The sequence below is a fragment of the Plectrocnemia conspersa genome, unplaced genomic scaffold (assembly GCF_051122295.1).
Source record: "Plectrocnemia conspersa isolate PC_06_02 unplaced genomic scaffold, ASM5112229v1 ptg000001l, whole genome shotgun sequence".
Taxonomy (NCBI): Eukaryota; Metazoa; Arthropoda; class Insecta; order Trichoptera; family Polycentropodidae; genus Plectrocnemia; species Plectrocnemia conspersa.
The window spans coordinates 30,851,645-30,867,270 of NW_028277165.1; the positions used below are offsets into that span (position 1 = coordinate 30,851,645).

General features: G+C 28.9%; 1 protein-coding gene across 2 annotated transcripts in view; it reads left to right on the top strand.

The window, feature by feature from the left end:
* The window catches only part of LOC148239586 (uncharacterized), a 53,053-nt gene that overhangs the window by 22,169 nt on the left and 15,258 nt on the right, over positions 1-15,626 (top strand). Inside the window, exons 1-5 of one of the 2 annotated variants that reach the window (XM_088190335.1) lie at positions 815-942; positions 3,018-3,403; positions 5,591-5,813; positions 7,943-8,079; positions 8,534-8,686. In XM_088190335.1, coding sequence (XP_088046461.1) covers positions 932-942; positions 3,018-3,403; positions 5,591-5,813; positions 7,943-8,079; positions 8,534-8,686 — 910 coding nt within the window. In that variant the 5' untranslated portion in view covers positions 815-931. Of the gene's footprint in view, positions 1-814; positions 943-3,017; positions 3,404-5,590; positions 5,814-7,942; positions 8,080-8,533; positions 8,687-15,626 lie in introns of those variants that run through there. The other variant, XM_088190428.1, reaches the window with a different exon arrangement.

Here is a 15,626-nt window from a genome sequence, read left to right on the forward strand (position 1 = left end):
CAGTTAAAATAAATTATTTGCTTATTGAAAATAAAAATTCGCTACATTGTGCTCATACGTAAATCTTATAAAACATATATTAATTTATGTATTGATATAAATTCCAACTCAAAAGTGAAGCATACATTATTTTATTGCTTACTGTAATATGTGTAACTATATAAAAATAAATTCACTATTAAAATTGTGACAAAATCTCTTGATGAAATTACAAGTAAAAGTTGTACATACTGTTTTTGAAAATGAAATGCCTTTGATAAAGTTTGTCAGGCTATAAGTTAAAAAAGATATCAGACTTGGGTTGCTCAGATGATCTAAGTATATTATTCCCATCGGGATTTATTACTCCCTTTGGGATTTTCTCAAGGGTCTAACCTGAGCTCTCTGCTATCCTTATTATTCATTATTGGCAAATACAGCATCTAATTTTTTTTAACGATGATGATGCTTAACAATTAAGGTTCTCTATTTTAGCCTTTTTTTAAAACATCTACACTAATCTGAAAAGGATCTCCAAATATTTTTTTATGAGAATATTTGCTTATTATTAATTATTATATCCCATCGCTTTCTTTTAGAGGCGTTACGATATGATTCCCTGAGTTTTCTCAGAAAGTTGTATGTCGCTAAGCTTATATGGAAATCTTAGAACAAAACATAAATATTTGATAGTTTAAGAATAAAACTGTTATTTTACAACAAAAAAAACATTATTTTTAACGCGTAATTTAAAGAATATTCTTTTTAAATAACAATATCTATCACGTTTAAGAATTTGTGTGATTCGTGTTATTTTAACCTTATGTTAAATGTCAAAGGTTATTTATATAATATTTTTATCGATATATTTTGTCATAATACTTCTTGTTTTCACTGTGAACGGAACGCTATACATTGTGATAGCATTTGAAGAATATTAAACATCAATATAATGCTTAAAAGGTATCTAATTTAATTCTTTGGTTATTTCAACATAAGTATTATAAGTGTTTTTATATTTATTAGTTTAAATTTCTCTAGAAATAAGGTTTATCCTAATTTTTTCAGAATTCACGAAAAATTTAAACATATGTTTATTGTAAATATGTAATATAAAGTATATATTTATATTATTCCAGTATATATTTTTGTACACCGTATTTTTTTTACCAATTATATTTGGTACAATTAAGGTGTGAATCATAATAAAGGTAATAATTAAAACATATAAAAAAAAATGCGAAGAATAGTAATACATTTATTTAAGCAAATGTTTAAAAAAGTCGAAACAGAAACTTTTGTCAATTTTTCGGAATATTATTCTAAAATATCTGTTATTTTTTGTCATACTTGCTTTGAATGCAGTATGAATTTAGTAGATTAAATCCGCTCTTTGTCTTAAACCATACTGTTGAATCAATTTTTATTGTGTCTAAGAGATCTAATTTATTGATTATTATATAATTATAAATTTGCCGAATAATCACAAATTATGTTTTCCTAGATTATCCAAATCTCACGGATAAATAAATTTTCTAATAAAGTGCTAATTTGTTTAATATAAAATGTCACATTAGTCATAACAAAATGTTTACATATCAGTCATGAAAATATTGTTAAACAATATTTTCAGAGTGTTAAGTGGAAATATTTGTCTCTTTTTGTACCACCTGCTATTAACGCAGCTGTAATTTAGCGGATATAAAAAACATTTTTATTTTTAAAAGTGAAGCGGTTCTTAACAAGTAAAAAATATTTGCAGAAATTTAATTTTAAATATAAAAATTATTAATTATTATGTCGCATTTTTCTAGAAAAATATATAGCATCAATAGGAATGCTAATTTTAATATTAAAGTTAAGACATATTATAATAAAAATAAATAAAATCAGTTTTTTTCTTTGATCTAAATTTACCTCAATTTTTAATAACAAAAATAAAGACTATAAAACTATCAGTAGCTTGTAAAATAATTTTGATATTCGAAAAGTATTAGCAACATTATACAATAAACATGAGTTCCATAATTTATGAGAATAAGGAAGTACTTATACTAGAATCATGATCCCTTAAGTGCTTATATGCTTTTTAATATGTTAATATAATCTGAGTCTGATTAAAGTATAACACGTGAACGCAGGTTTAAAGAATATAAATAAATAAATAAAGTATTTTAAAACGGTCCACAAAATAATATATTAAACGTATATGTAGATAATAAATTATTCGCATATTGATAGTAGATCCGTGTATGTATAATTTATTTTATTTACCACAGCGATATGATTGCTCAGAATATTAAGAATCTGTGTTTTTAAAATACAACAATATTTATATAAGGGTTTACACATTTTTAAGGTGAATTTTGTAATGTATTAAGAATAAAATTAATTCACTGGTGCAAGAATAAAATTTAATTATTTTATGTGCTCTCTGTTTTTATGTTATTTATCTGACAATAAATGTGACCTTTTTTATCGTGAGGCAAATTTTCGAACCCTCGCTTATAAAAAAATTCAGACTTTGACACAAAATATTCTGCTATGACTAACATTATTTTCAAAAATTTTTAAAAATCAGATGTTTAATTCAGAGCTATATCATTTTATAACGATTTTTGCAATCAATCCAAATCTTGACAAAACTGCTATTAATTATATGATTATAATTCCGATCGAGGATCAGAGAAGTCGTTCATATTACATATTTAACATTATCTTATAATGAGCTACTTCAGCTAATAGAGAATATCTTTAAGGTAATGGGGCAAAAGTCACAAAATAGTTTTAATAATTTATACCTTTTTTTAAAATATTTTTTAAATTTGTATTATTTTAGTATGAAATAAAGTAAATATGGGAAATACAGTTCCATTGCGTATGAAACAATATTTCTTGTAAATGGCATCTATTTTCTGCCTCGCACAAAATGCTGTGTTTATGTGTTTATGACGCATTGGGGAGACCAGTCAAGTATCCATTTGTTTTTTTTATTATTTCAAAACATGTTTTTAATTATACTCTTTTTCTGTTTTCAGAGTGAAGACGGTGTCATGCTTGTCTCCTGGTAGTGGTAGCGGCATGTGGCGTCGCCTGGCGGCGCTAGCAGCGCTGCTGGCTCTGGCGGCGCCCATCGGCGCCCAAACCGCGCAGCAATGTCCGCCGCACGGAGACATATCGCCGTGCACTTGCAGCGTCAAAAAGAACGGCTTGGACCTGCTGTGCGAATTCACCGACCCGTTGCACATCAACAAGGCGATGGCGGCGCTTAAAGGCCGCTCGGCCATCATTTTCTACCTGAAGCTCAGGCACAACAACTTACCTAAGCTGCAGGGCTTCATCTTCTTAGGGCTGGACATACGCCACCTGACCATACACAACAGCAGCTTGGCAGTCGTCGAAGAGTCCTCGTTGAGTTCCATCGGTGAGAGTCATTAATCATATTTTTTTACACCAACCAACGCCAACCTGTTGCAGACTTGTTGCCGGTGGTTCGTGATTCTTTACAAAAACGTCGGTGAAGCGTGATTTTTGTCATTAGTTATTAATGCTCGATTATGCTTAAAGCGTTTGCGCCTAAATTATCATGAATAACAAAAAAACTGTCATCTGTTTATTGACTACTTAAGACCTATTGTGAAGAAGTATCTCCATCCATAAACATACGTTTCGATACCAAGAAAAAAATTTCTTCCGATCAAAGTGTGCGATAATGCGTTGAAGATGCTTAGATTCGTTATGCGGAGCGCACGTAACGTATATTCAATAAAGTACTTGGGGGGCGGTGTTGACAATCCGTCAATACTCGCTGATCTTTAGCTGCGAATTTTATAGTGCCCTATAGAATCGCAATCGCGTCCCTTATTCTAGCGGGTATGTCCAGGAAGACATCGCTTAAAAACACTCCACTTACAAGAGCCTTTAACTTCTCAGAGAACTTGCCAGATACAAATATGTTCCAAAGATTTAAAAAATAATTATAATTGTACATATGTATATATAAGTGTACTTTTAAGCATAATATATTATATTAAATATATGAATCATGACCCATTAGAGAATCTTGTTCATTTTAAACAAGCAAATTAGTGAAAAATAAATAATTAAAATACAAAAATATGTCACTTCTTTTCAATGGAGTAAAATAATATGAGTGATCGCTTTTCCTAAGTACTTGATTCAAAAAACAATTCTATATTTTCTAAATAAAAATATTTGTTTGTGCTTTAGATCTCTTAATTTCATATACATTTGCAAGAGATTACCGTCCGTCTTGTAAAAACTCGAAAATGTTAATAGTTTAAATTTTTAATAAACTAATTTTTTTATAGTAGCCTTTGGTCTTTCAAGATTATTGTCTTTGCGAAGGCAAGGTGAACTTAAAAGTTAAATTAAAATAATCATAATACACTTTTCATTATACGTTTAATCTATTAAAATTACTTAAAATTAATTATTGGCACTATCAAAATTTATTAAATCATGCTTTGTAATAATTAATAAAAATTATAATTAATTAATAAAAACACGATCAAAATTTGAAATAACACTATGGTTCATATGTGATTCGAACCCAGGACTTGCAGGTATTAGTCACCGACATATACCATTGGTCGGGCCGGGATCAAAGTGATTTATAAATAAGTGTCTTTTCTCAATATTTAAAATAATCTTTATAGTTTAAATAAAGCTATTCATAAATTTAAATTAAATTTAAATAATAATATTAAGATTAAAAATCAGTAGTACTTTTTTCGATATATATGTTACTAGACTTTAAAAATAAATGTTTTTATTAAAATAAGTTTATTAGGCCACGTTGTATAATATGAAAAGGTCAAACCGAAGCTTAATGTAAATTATACAAACGCAGTTATGCTAGTTAGTTTTAAACTTGTACATTTAGATGTTATGTAAAAAGTCGACATTACATTTTTAATCAGGACCCTCTGAAACCCTTTTATGAATCCCTAAGGGTTCCTATGTGCCAAATGCGGACCCCTGCTTTAATTAAAACAAGTCTCGTTATTAATCATTTAATTTTCCAAAGTATGCTAATCCGATAAAATAATTTAAGAAAAAAAAACAGCAAGGTAATTACTTTTTTAGATTAATCTTATGATTTCATTTTTTAACTATATATAACAATATAATTCAATGAAAATTTATTTATAAATACTATAACCAAATATTTAATATAAAAAGTGGATATTAATTTATGATCTGTTCAAATATTTTGATAATGCCAAAAAACATTTTCTTAAAGAAAAATATTTATGTTAATAATCTCACATCTATTGGTTGTATGCTGTACTCATGGTTTATAATAAAAAACTTAATAAGTCTCACTACTTATTTAGTAGTTGTTTATTGTGTTAGCATAGTTGACAGTTACGGGACAGATTATGTATCATTTCAAATGACCTTAGTACTGTAGTTAGCTTATGAGATACATATAGTTTGTGCTGCTTTATCGTAAAATAGATTTGCAAAGAGCCGTAAAGTTTTGAAAAAATCAAAGCAGTGGTTCTCTAAGTGTTTTTATTTTATTAAAATATTTTATAAATTTCTTCTCTTGTTATTACAACATCTATATAATTTGTTTTTACAGGTAAAGGGCTGACCCAGTTAGACGTTTCGCAAAATTCTCTGAGCGTGGTACCTTCTGCAGCCCTTAGGAGCCTCCACCACCTTCTCATACTCAACATGAACCACAACAAAGTTTCAGTACTGCACGGAAGGGCTTTCGAAGGATTGGACACGCTAGAAATTTTAACTTTGTACGAGAACAAGATCTCTAACATCGAACCCGAAGCTTTCAAAGGTCTCGAAAAGTAAGTATGCGTATTTTTCAACGTTATTAACCCATCTTCGTTCATTTATATGCAAAAATATATATAATATGCGACACTTTGTTTTAGATCCTCGTCCTTTATTGCTTTCCGGTTTCATTGTTGCCGAAAAGCATTGTTTTATAATTTGATTATGTTTTATATTTTTGCATGTGAAAGGGTTGAGTCAAAAAAAGACGTCGGCTACCTTGTCAAAATATATATTTCGTCACTCGCCTGAAGCAATTGCTTAAATGAGAATATTAATAAACTATCGATTCTATACATTTGATCATAAAATATTTTGTTATTAATTTTGTGTACATAAGGGTATAAGATTTATTGTTTGGTCGTAAAAATAATAACAGATTTGTGAAGATAAGAGAAAACAATAATACGCGATAATTTTTTTTTTATTCTATCCAATTTTTTTCACGAAAATATATTAGAATTAATTCAATAAAAAAACTGATATTGTAGTATTTACTGTTATTTTATGACAAATATTTATTTTATTGTTCACATATTATAAATAGATTGCTAAAAAAAATATATACTTTTTATTGAACAAGTTAATATATATTTTATTATATAATACATTTATTATCACAGCTTATATCATGGGTTTGACTTACATTTGTGTTAGTATTCCGCTGAAAATAATCTAAAATTTGGCCTTAAAAGCAATTAATTCCATTTCACACGCATTAGACATTTATAAATACAAATATACGCAGAGATTAGGGCTTAATTAAAACATTAATAAAAATACACTAAAACAATAGTGAAAGAGGCAATAAGGTAAAAATCTTAATAACCAGCTAAAACTGTCCTGTGTTCTTACACTTCGGGCGACTGACCAATCACAGGACAGAAATTTTAAAGCCCGTAATAATTATGTTACATGACGTGCTTGTTTTTTTTATCGACTTTTACTATTAAACATGTATTTTTAATAATTTTCATAAGAAAAATAAAATATTGTACGGATGATAATTGCAATCAATAAAACTCACATATGAAGGACGGAATTGCGTAGTTCGTAACGTCTCAGACTACTAACTTTGAGGGTGCGGGTTCGAGCCCCGGCAGCAGTACTGGAATTTTTATTTATAAAAAAATGCGCTTTCATTAAATAGCCGGCTCTAGTTTCAGATACAACAATTGGTAATAAATTATAATACACATAATAATTTATAATTATTAATATAGATGTCACCGATTCTCAGACTTTCAGTCTGGTGATTAATACTTACTTGTAGGCATTCGTTTTATTTGTTTGACTTACTCAGTTGGTACAGATTTTTCTTGTTGTAACGCGTTGGGCTTATGCCTGCCAGGTTACAACAAAAAATTTAATAAAAATAAATAAATAAATAGGTATTTTTACTATTCTTAATTTTTGACAAAAAAAAAATTAAAGATCAAATAACGTATACAAATATTTACAGTCGTTGTTATCAATAAAAATTTTAATTAAAGCATATTTTTATTGTTTTTTAAAATATGTAAATATTTATTTGACAATAATGCAAAAGAAATTTTATTTTTAGCTTTTTTTTATTTTTAGTCAGTTTGCTTTACCCGCTGTGGCCTAGTGGTTGTGTGAGTGTATGTGTAACACGCTCTCGCGATTGAATTTTCATATCGCTTATAATCATTATTTTGATTGATATTTATAGGAATTTTGTTCTTATACGGCTTCCATTATTAATAATAATTTGTTGTTTAATTATTAATTGTCAAAACGCCAAAATTTTTGTGTTTTCGATTTTATTATAAATTTGATTATAAACCCCCCCCCTCCCACCTCTCCAATCGTAAATTAGCCTAAATGTATTTAAATGATACTCATATCGAGAATTTAATTGGTAGCCTAGTGATATATAACAAAATTAAATCTTATTTATTTTGTAATATTTTTTGTTTATTGCAAGATAAACGTATTTAAAATTATTAAAAAATGCATTTATAAAAGTCGTTTATTATATATATTTTTTGTAAAATATTATCTATTTATGCTGAATTTATAACTAAGCGGATTTTTAGCTTTAATGTTATAAAACATGTTTATTTTAATTTCGACGGTTAACGGAATATAATAATACATGTTTTCTTATGTTTTTGTTTAGGAAACTGAGAAGATTGAACTTGGGTGGAAACGATTTAAACACCATACCACAAAGGGCTTTATCGCTACTAGAAAATCTCAAGAGGTTAGAGATGCAAGAGAACAAGATAGCAACGATCACTGAAGGAGATTTTGCCGGTGAGCCTTTGATTTATAGCGTTTATCCTAAAGCTTTCTCCTGCAGATGTCTTAAGATTTTCCACCCATATTCGTTGTTATCGTGGAATTAATTTGCAAAAACATTATGTGAGACGCTTTGTTTTCATTTATATGATTAAATTTGTATACAAATTAGGTTAAATAATATCTGGGTTAAATTCTTGAGGATTACTAGTGTGCTTTATTGCACACGTTAAATTTCATTATGTTTGCCTTTCTATTCGAAAGACATCGGGAAAATTCTTTCATGCGACTTGAGCCATATTAAAAAAAATATGAACTGTACATTAAGGGGATTTATCAAGCTTTCATTTTTCCGGCGAATATTAAATGAATCATTAATCATCGCGGAGCGGAACTAAATATGGAAAACGCGTGACTTGGCGTGAATTTTTATTATAATTCATGCGTATTATATGCTTTATGTTTAAAGGATTGAAGAATTTGGATTCGCTGGGTTTGGCGCACAATCACATCAAAGAGATACCGGCAAAAGTGTTTTCGCATTTGAACCTATTGAATTCACTCGAGCTGGAAGGAAATGGAATAACGCATATCGACGAAGAAGCCTTTTACGGTTTAGAAGGTAAGCAATAATATTTTATGTTTAACTAGTATACACATCCTGATAATCTACAGACAAAATACCAGTTAATTAAATCTGTGAGTAATACATAAGTCACGAGTAAAATAATAAATTTAATATAAATAATAACATATAAATATGTTAATAAATTTAATTTTTAATACATTGATAGTAGATCTCTCTGTAACGTTTATTCAATTCACATGCATGGTACGGTTTATTTAAAAATAATTTTAAAGCGTCATAATTTATTAGGATAAATTAAAAAACATGTTTTTATTAGTAGAGTATTAGAAAAAAAATATGATAGTTAAAATTACTATTGAAATAATTTATTATTTAATATCTTAAGTTCTTAAAGTAAAGCAAAATAACCTTAAGCTTTTCGTAGGTGCTTAGTCATGTACTGTTTATTTTTTACTACTTATATGCACCTACAATTAATTTTAAAAAAAATTGTGTGACCTATAAATATTAAATAATTTTTTATTTATTTTTTTTTCTCAAGAAATTATTTTAACTATTAATTTTAATAATAATAAAATAACTCTTAGATATACTAAATATTGTATTATGTAAAATATTTAGGGTGAACTCAACACAATATATTTTTATTGCATATTACTGTGCATATCTCGTTAATTTTTTTCACGTAAGATTTTGTAAAATAGTTATAAAATCACGTGAAATGTTTGCAAAATATTAAAAACGTATTGTTTTCGTTGTCTTATGTAGTCTCCAAATCATCTGTTAAGATTGTATCTGGGCCAGGTTTGATGTCATCGTTACGGTCGGTATTTGGCGTACCTTTGCGTGTTACAAATTTAGCTAAACTCTCGTGTGTTCTTAGTCAGAAATAACTGATGAAAGTTTCATATGGAAGTGAATTCTTAAAGGAAGTGTCGTGCGTACGCTGTTCGTGCTTATATAACCTTAAGAGGCTTAGAGGCAGTGTCTCAATTTTTTTTCTCCTTATACTATGAGATTGTCAAATTTTATTTTTAATATTTTTTGCGTAACACGTTGTTTTTTGCCTTTATTTTTGCTATTAAACATGTACTCCGAATCAATATAGGAAGACTGGTAAACGTTTAAGCAATCTTCAAACGCTAGTAAAAAAATAGAGCACTATCTGAAGATAAATATTCGTACAACTAAATTATTAATTGCAACAAAGAGATCACTTTCCAAATCAAACGTAACGATTGACAAAGAACTGATAGGGCTTATCGTGAGTAAGATTTAAAATAGAAATAGCAAAAAAATTCTTAGAATAAGATCTTCAGCTAAGAATGCGCATGAATTGTTATATTTTTACCATTCTCTTATACGAAGTATAGGCATAGAACTATTTATTCAAAAAATAAAGTTAGGCTAACAATATGCATTAATTGCGCCGAAAAGGAAATTTTAGCATTATATCACTAGTCCATAATTCTTTAAATTTTAGCAATTTTTTCTCTATCGATTAATTCTGGTCAATATATAATATATCTAGTTATACAAATGAAAGATAATAAATGAAATTTCAAAATGATAAGTAAAAACCACGTGTGAAATCTTAGCGAACGAACGTGATAAAAAAGCTGAATTTTATCAAAAAAATCGTTTGCATACTCAAATTTTTTCTACCTTGCTATCTAAAATATATTTAGTCTTACTAAAATACATTTGCGTTCCCCTGAAATTTTTCGGTCGCATTTTTGTGTGAAGTCATTAGTCTGTAAGACTAAAATTATAAAATCTAACTAACATACAATAGCACGGTTTTTAAATTTTTATTTAATAATTTTATTTTGAGTGGACTTGGCTTACTTTCAAAATCAACAATTAATTAATTTCATTGAGCAAAATAAATTACTAGTAAAATATTTACACTGTTATTTATAAATATAATCAAGATAATTTCGAATGAAAATTAGCTTTAACTCTTTTTTTAACAAAATTGACTTGCCCCATTTTCAAAATCAACGGCTCATATTTTTCTAAATTTATACATATTATATTTATAATTTTAATGTATCATAATATCAATAAAAGTATAGGACTAATAACTAGAGAAGGGCAATGGAATGCAATGAAACAGTATCGAAGGAACTTGTTAAATAAATTACATCCAAATGCTTCTAAGATAATCTTCCTTGGATATTTAATTGCCAAATATCCATATTCCTTCATATACAAATATCTTAAGAAGCAACATTTTATTACAATACCATATATCTTATATATTATACTTTTCAGACATAATGGCGTCACAATATTGTATTAAGGATAGCGTGCTCGTAAAGTAGTCGAACCAATTAATTACAGCTCATTCCATGTGCACACGCCAGAATTTGTAAGAACGCTAACGATGATTTGGTTATCGGGAAAAATCGGAAACTTTCCGCAAGTCTATAATAATACGGCACGTGAATAAATTTAACTGAAATGGATTGATTAACGAACCGTTCGTTGGATGCGATACTATGAATTTCCATTTCTCTCCGGTGTTTGTACGGGAACGTGCAATTGGATTTGTTTGTGCAGCAATCAAGCACCCAGTCTCCTACTCCAGATTGAATCTCATTCTATCAATGTATCGAAAGCGTGTAATTTCATCGACGGTATAACTAGGTATATGAGTTTTTTCCCCATAAAAATATGCTCTCAACATACATATTTCCCACGTGCATCGTAAAATTTACATGCTTGAAATTACCTCTCTCACGGGCACGCTCTTATCTCAATTACCCGAACAATACGTTGTTTTAACACACGTGAAGCACGGCATTTGTAAATAATCGATTTTTATGTTGCTAATATTGTGCCGTAAATCAAAAAGCGCTCAAGAGGAGTGCAGCATAAATTTTGAACGTCAGAGGAATTTTATACTGTGCGAATGAGTAGTAAAATACGTACATTTAAAAAATGTAAAGTTTGTGTTTCGTGTCAAGTTGAGTCAAAAATGTTTAGAGTTGATAAAAATATGTTAATAAGTGACATCGAAGACTTTTCAAAATTAACTCTAATATATACAATACAGCATAGTCTTAGAAAAAGCTAATTTAAAACACTGTTCTACTTAACTATATTTAAAGGCCTGCATTTATACGTCGATATATCTGTCTGAAATGTTTTTAAAAAGTTCTTTGTTTACAATTTCAAAATTCTGTGTCGATTTCTTCTTCTGGAGGTTCTTATATAAATGTTTGTCTTGAGGTTTGATTCATAAAGTGCTCTTTTTCAAATGACGGTTTCTAGTACAAAATTGTTTATGATACTCTCTACACATATTTGATAATTTTCTATTGTTGTTTTTAAATTTTATACATATTTTAAAATCTATCTATGCATTTGTCATATTTAAAATGTGCAAAATGAGCTAATTAGATTATTAAAAATGTTTGTATACATAATAGATACGATCTAGAAACAGAACACTGCTTCGTAAGATAATAAAAATCAAGATCGACCGCAATTATATTTATATATAAAAACCACTCATTTTGATCCCTTGAACACGATTAAAATTGTGAAACATAAAGGTTGATTTAGGATTTGAGCCCAGCTCTTTAGTGTATTACTCACTAATTATACTACTAATCTATCGTGCTTGTATAAATAGTTTTATTTTCTTAAATATATGTAGATTTATATAAATATTTTAAATTAATATGAAAGAGGTGTTTCATACGATTTTAATTTATTATTTAATATAAATAAACTAATAATGTATCTGTAAAGAAAAAAATATTAGAATAATTTAATTAAAATTACAATATAGACGTTTGATTATAATCAAATATACGAGACTGGCAAAATACCAAAGAAAAACCAACCGACTAGTTTTGATGATAATAGATTAATCAGTTTAATAGATAAAGTATCGAAGGAGAAGTCCTCAGAATATATGTCTGAATGAAAGTGATTCCTAGTTGCCAAGGTACTAATATTTATGGTGGATTTTGTAGGTCCACTCTTTTTGGTGACACTATCAATTATAGGAAAGTGGCGAATTTATTTTAAATAAATTTCTATTGGCCGATAAGATAGATCAGAAACGGTTGCGCGCGCTGTTTAGTCTTACAGTTGAAAATATTTAAATTGTGATTTATGGCGCGTACCATATTTCATTAAGTTGTCTCCCACTGTGTTTCATTTTAAACAATGAACCCTATTTTTTCTTTAACGGTTGAAACGCTTTATCGCGAGTCGAACTTGCTTTTTTTATGATGATATACGTTATTTTTTTATGAAGTATGCCACAATTTTTTGCAAATATATTGCATTTAAAACCGTTAATGATTCACTAAAATTAACTAAGAATATTGAAAAAAAAAATTAAAAATATTTTAATAAATTAAATCAATTTAATAAATAAAACATCTATCGTGTCATTATATAATGGTTAACATTATGTACCTTTTACTTTGCTTATTATTGGTTCTAAATTTATTATTTTAAGTGTCCTTGTTATATTCTTTTTAATGTATACCTATTATATTTATAATTTTAATGTAACAAATTCTTCCGGAAGATTGAGTTATTTCTTACTCATAAAGAATTACGTGAATAGAATTTTAAAAAATCTGTTTTATTATACATAGAGAAATGGTTCAGTTAAAAAGCTTGGCATTATAGTAACTGAAAGGATCGAAGATCTGCAATTTTTAATGAATGCGTTTGAAAAGAGTGTTTGAAATGAGGGTTGTCCTTAAAAGAAATAAAATTATATGAAATTGACTGATGATTTAAACAGGTTATGCAATATAAAACTTGGTTCGTAGTAATGCCAAAGTTGGTTCGGAAATTGATATAAGAAAAAAAATGGAAACGCAAAGAAAAGCCTTCGATAACTTGAAAAACGTTTTATGTTTATGGAAAATGTCTTTAACATAACGATTGCGAATTTTCGCTGATATGTGTGGTAATAATGTATGAATACGAAACGTAGACAAGATCGATGTAGGATTACCGTAAAATTCTGAATATTTTCTGAAACGAACTCGTGAAAAACGAATCTTTGTTTAAAATATAGAACGTCTACCGCAAAGCACTGAAAAATATTATTTTGCTTACATAATCCATGGCCCCAATTATCGACTTTTATAAGTAATAATAAAATAAAAAATAAAAACGGAGACTAGGAAGATGAGGGCTCTTTTGATTCCGGAACATCAGAAATAAAGCTCGGTTTACAAGAGTTGTCTTGGCTTATTCAAAATAAGGAGGAGTAAATAGGGACTCAATTTTTTTAACAGACATCGTTTATATGAATGAACCTCCCTTGCTCTCAAAAGTGATTCCGAGATCTTTAGTGGAAGTTCAAATAGATTATTTACACCGACGTTAACCCATTTATTTGAAAGTTAGAAAATCATATAATATTTAAATTCGTACAGGATCTTCTTTAAACGACACCGACTCTTTTAAATAGCCGTCCTGGACCAATCTTTGCCAGATTGGTCCAGGACAGACTTAAAAATAATTTTTACCCTATTTGGGTTATTTTACTCTAGATAGCCGACCACTGGCATATATAATTTAAATCACTACGTTGAAAAAAGTTTATATGCATCTTAACAATTATTAATCATTAGCTTAAAAAATAAAATTGGTAATTGTAACTGTCATATATGTATTAATAATTATTAACAATAAAATCGGAACGGCCATGTTGGATCCTTGATGAACAAATATCTCAAATTTCAATTTATTTTTGGAGATTTTATCACTTTTTTTTAAAATGGTAAAACATTTGTCAAAGTTTTTTTTACACGCGTTCAGTCAGATCAATCTAGATCAAACGAAATGTAAAAACGTACGCAGCTTACATTTTTCTCCCAAATTATCCAACAGGTTGGACCGTTTCACGTGTTGCTGTCAATTTCCATTTAACCCGGTCGCCCCCCCAACAGGGGCAAAATGGGCGGCTTGTTTATGCAAATTGCTTGGCCTACGTATAGATGTATGTGTTAGGTCGGGATTTAAGAGGAGCGGCAACTATTGTAAATTATTAAGCCGACCCAGACAACGCGGGGCATTTGAATTGCAAATGGCGTAGACATGCCCACAGGTTATTGCGTCCCACTACACGTGTACCTATGTACACGTGCAATCTTGGAAACTCCCTGGAGGCACGTTGCACACACGGTGCCTAGAAAAGTTGTCGGCCTTAAAAACTTTTCGACGTCATATTGGAAAATCTCAGACGACGCATCCCCAGGGCGATTAACGGCCGTACAACTTGCTTTTATAGCTAGCAACTTTAATCATAATTTTATTACGCGACTAAACGCGTAAAAGTCGTTTCGGATAGTTTAACTTAACAGCTACATAAAAGTTCACGCTATATTTTTACTAGTATAATTAAATGACGGGAAAGACATAACAGTGTAAAAATTATCACTGAAATAAATAATATAGATATGGTCCAATTAGTGTTTCTTTTCAAAAATTATTTCTTGACAATTTCTCGAGAAAAATCTTAAATCAAGAATTCTCATTTCTCGAGAAAATTCCTGAGATCTTAAAAAATATCATTAAGCATTTTTTATTAAATAAAATTAAATTTGTACGAATATTTTTGAAATCTGCATAAGTGAAGTTGGGTTAATGCCTAATATGCATGTATACTTTTTTAAAGTCAATTAAAATATGAAGCAAGAGCAGATGTATGGGGAATTCCAAAAAGCAATCAGTAGTAGAGCGAGAGATCCCATTGTATCCGAAAAAAAACGAGAGCGAGAACGAGAACGCTGCAAGAATAATGAAGCGATTCTCGTATGTTCTTGGCAAGAGCTAGTATTCAATTTCAACTTTCATTATATCGTGAAGCACTTGCAATAAACTTTGGTACTCACGGAGTACCAATTCATCAGTGGTACTAAATCTTAAGTGAAAAATATTTAAATTATTAATTTATTTATTTTTTTCCCATGAATCATTTTTTTCC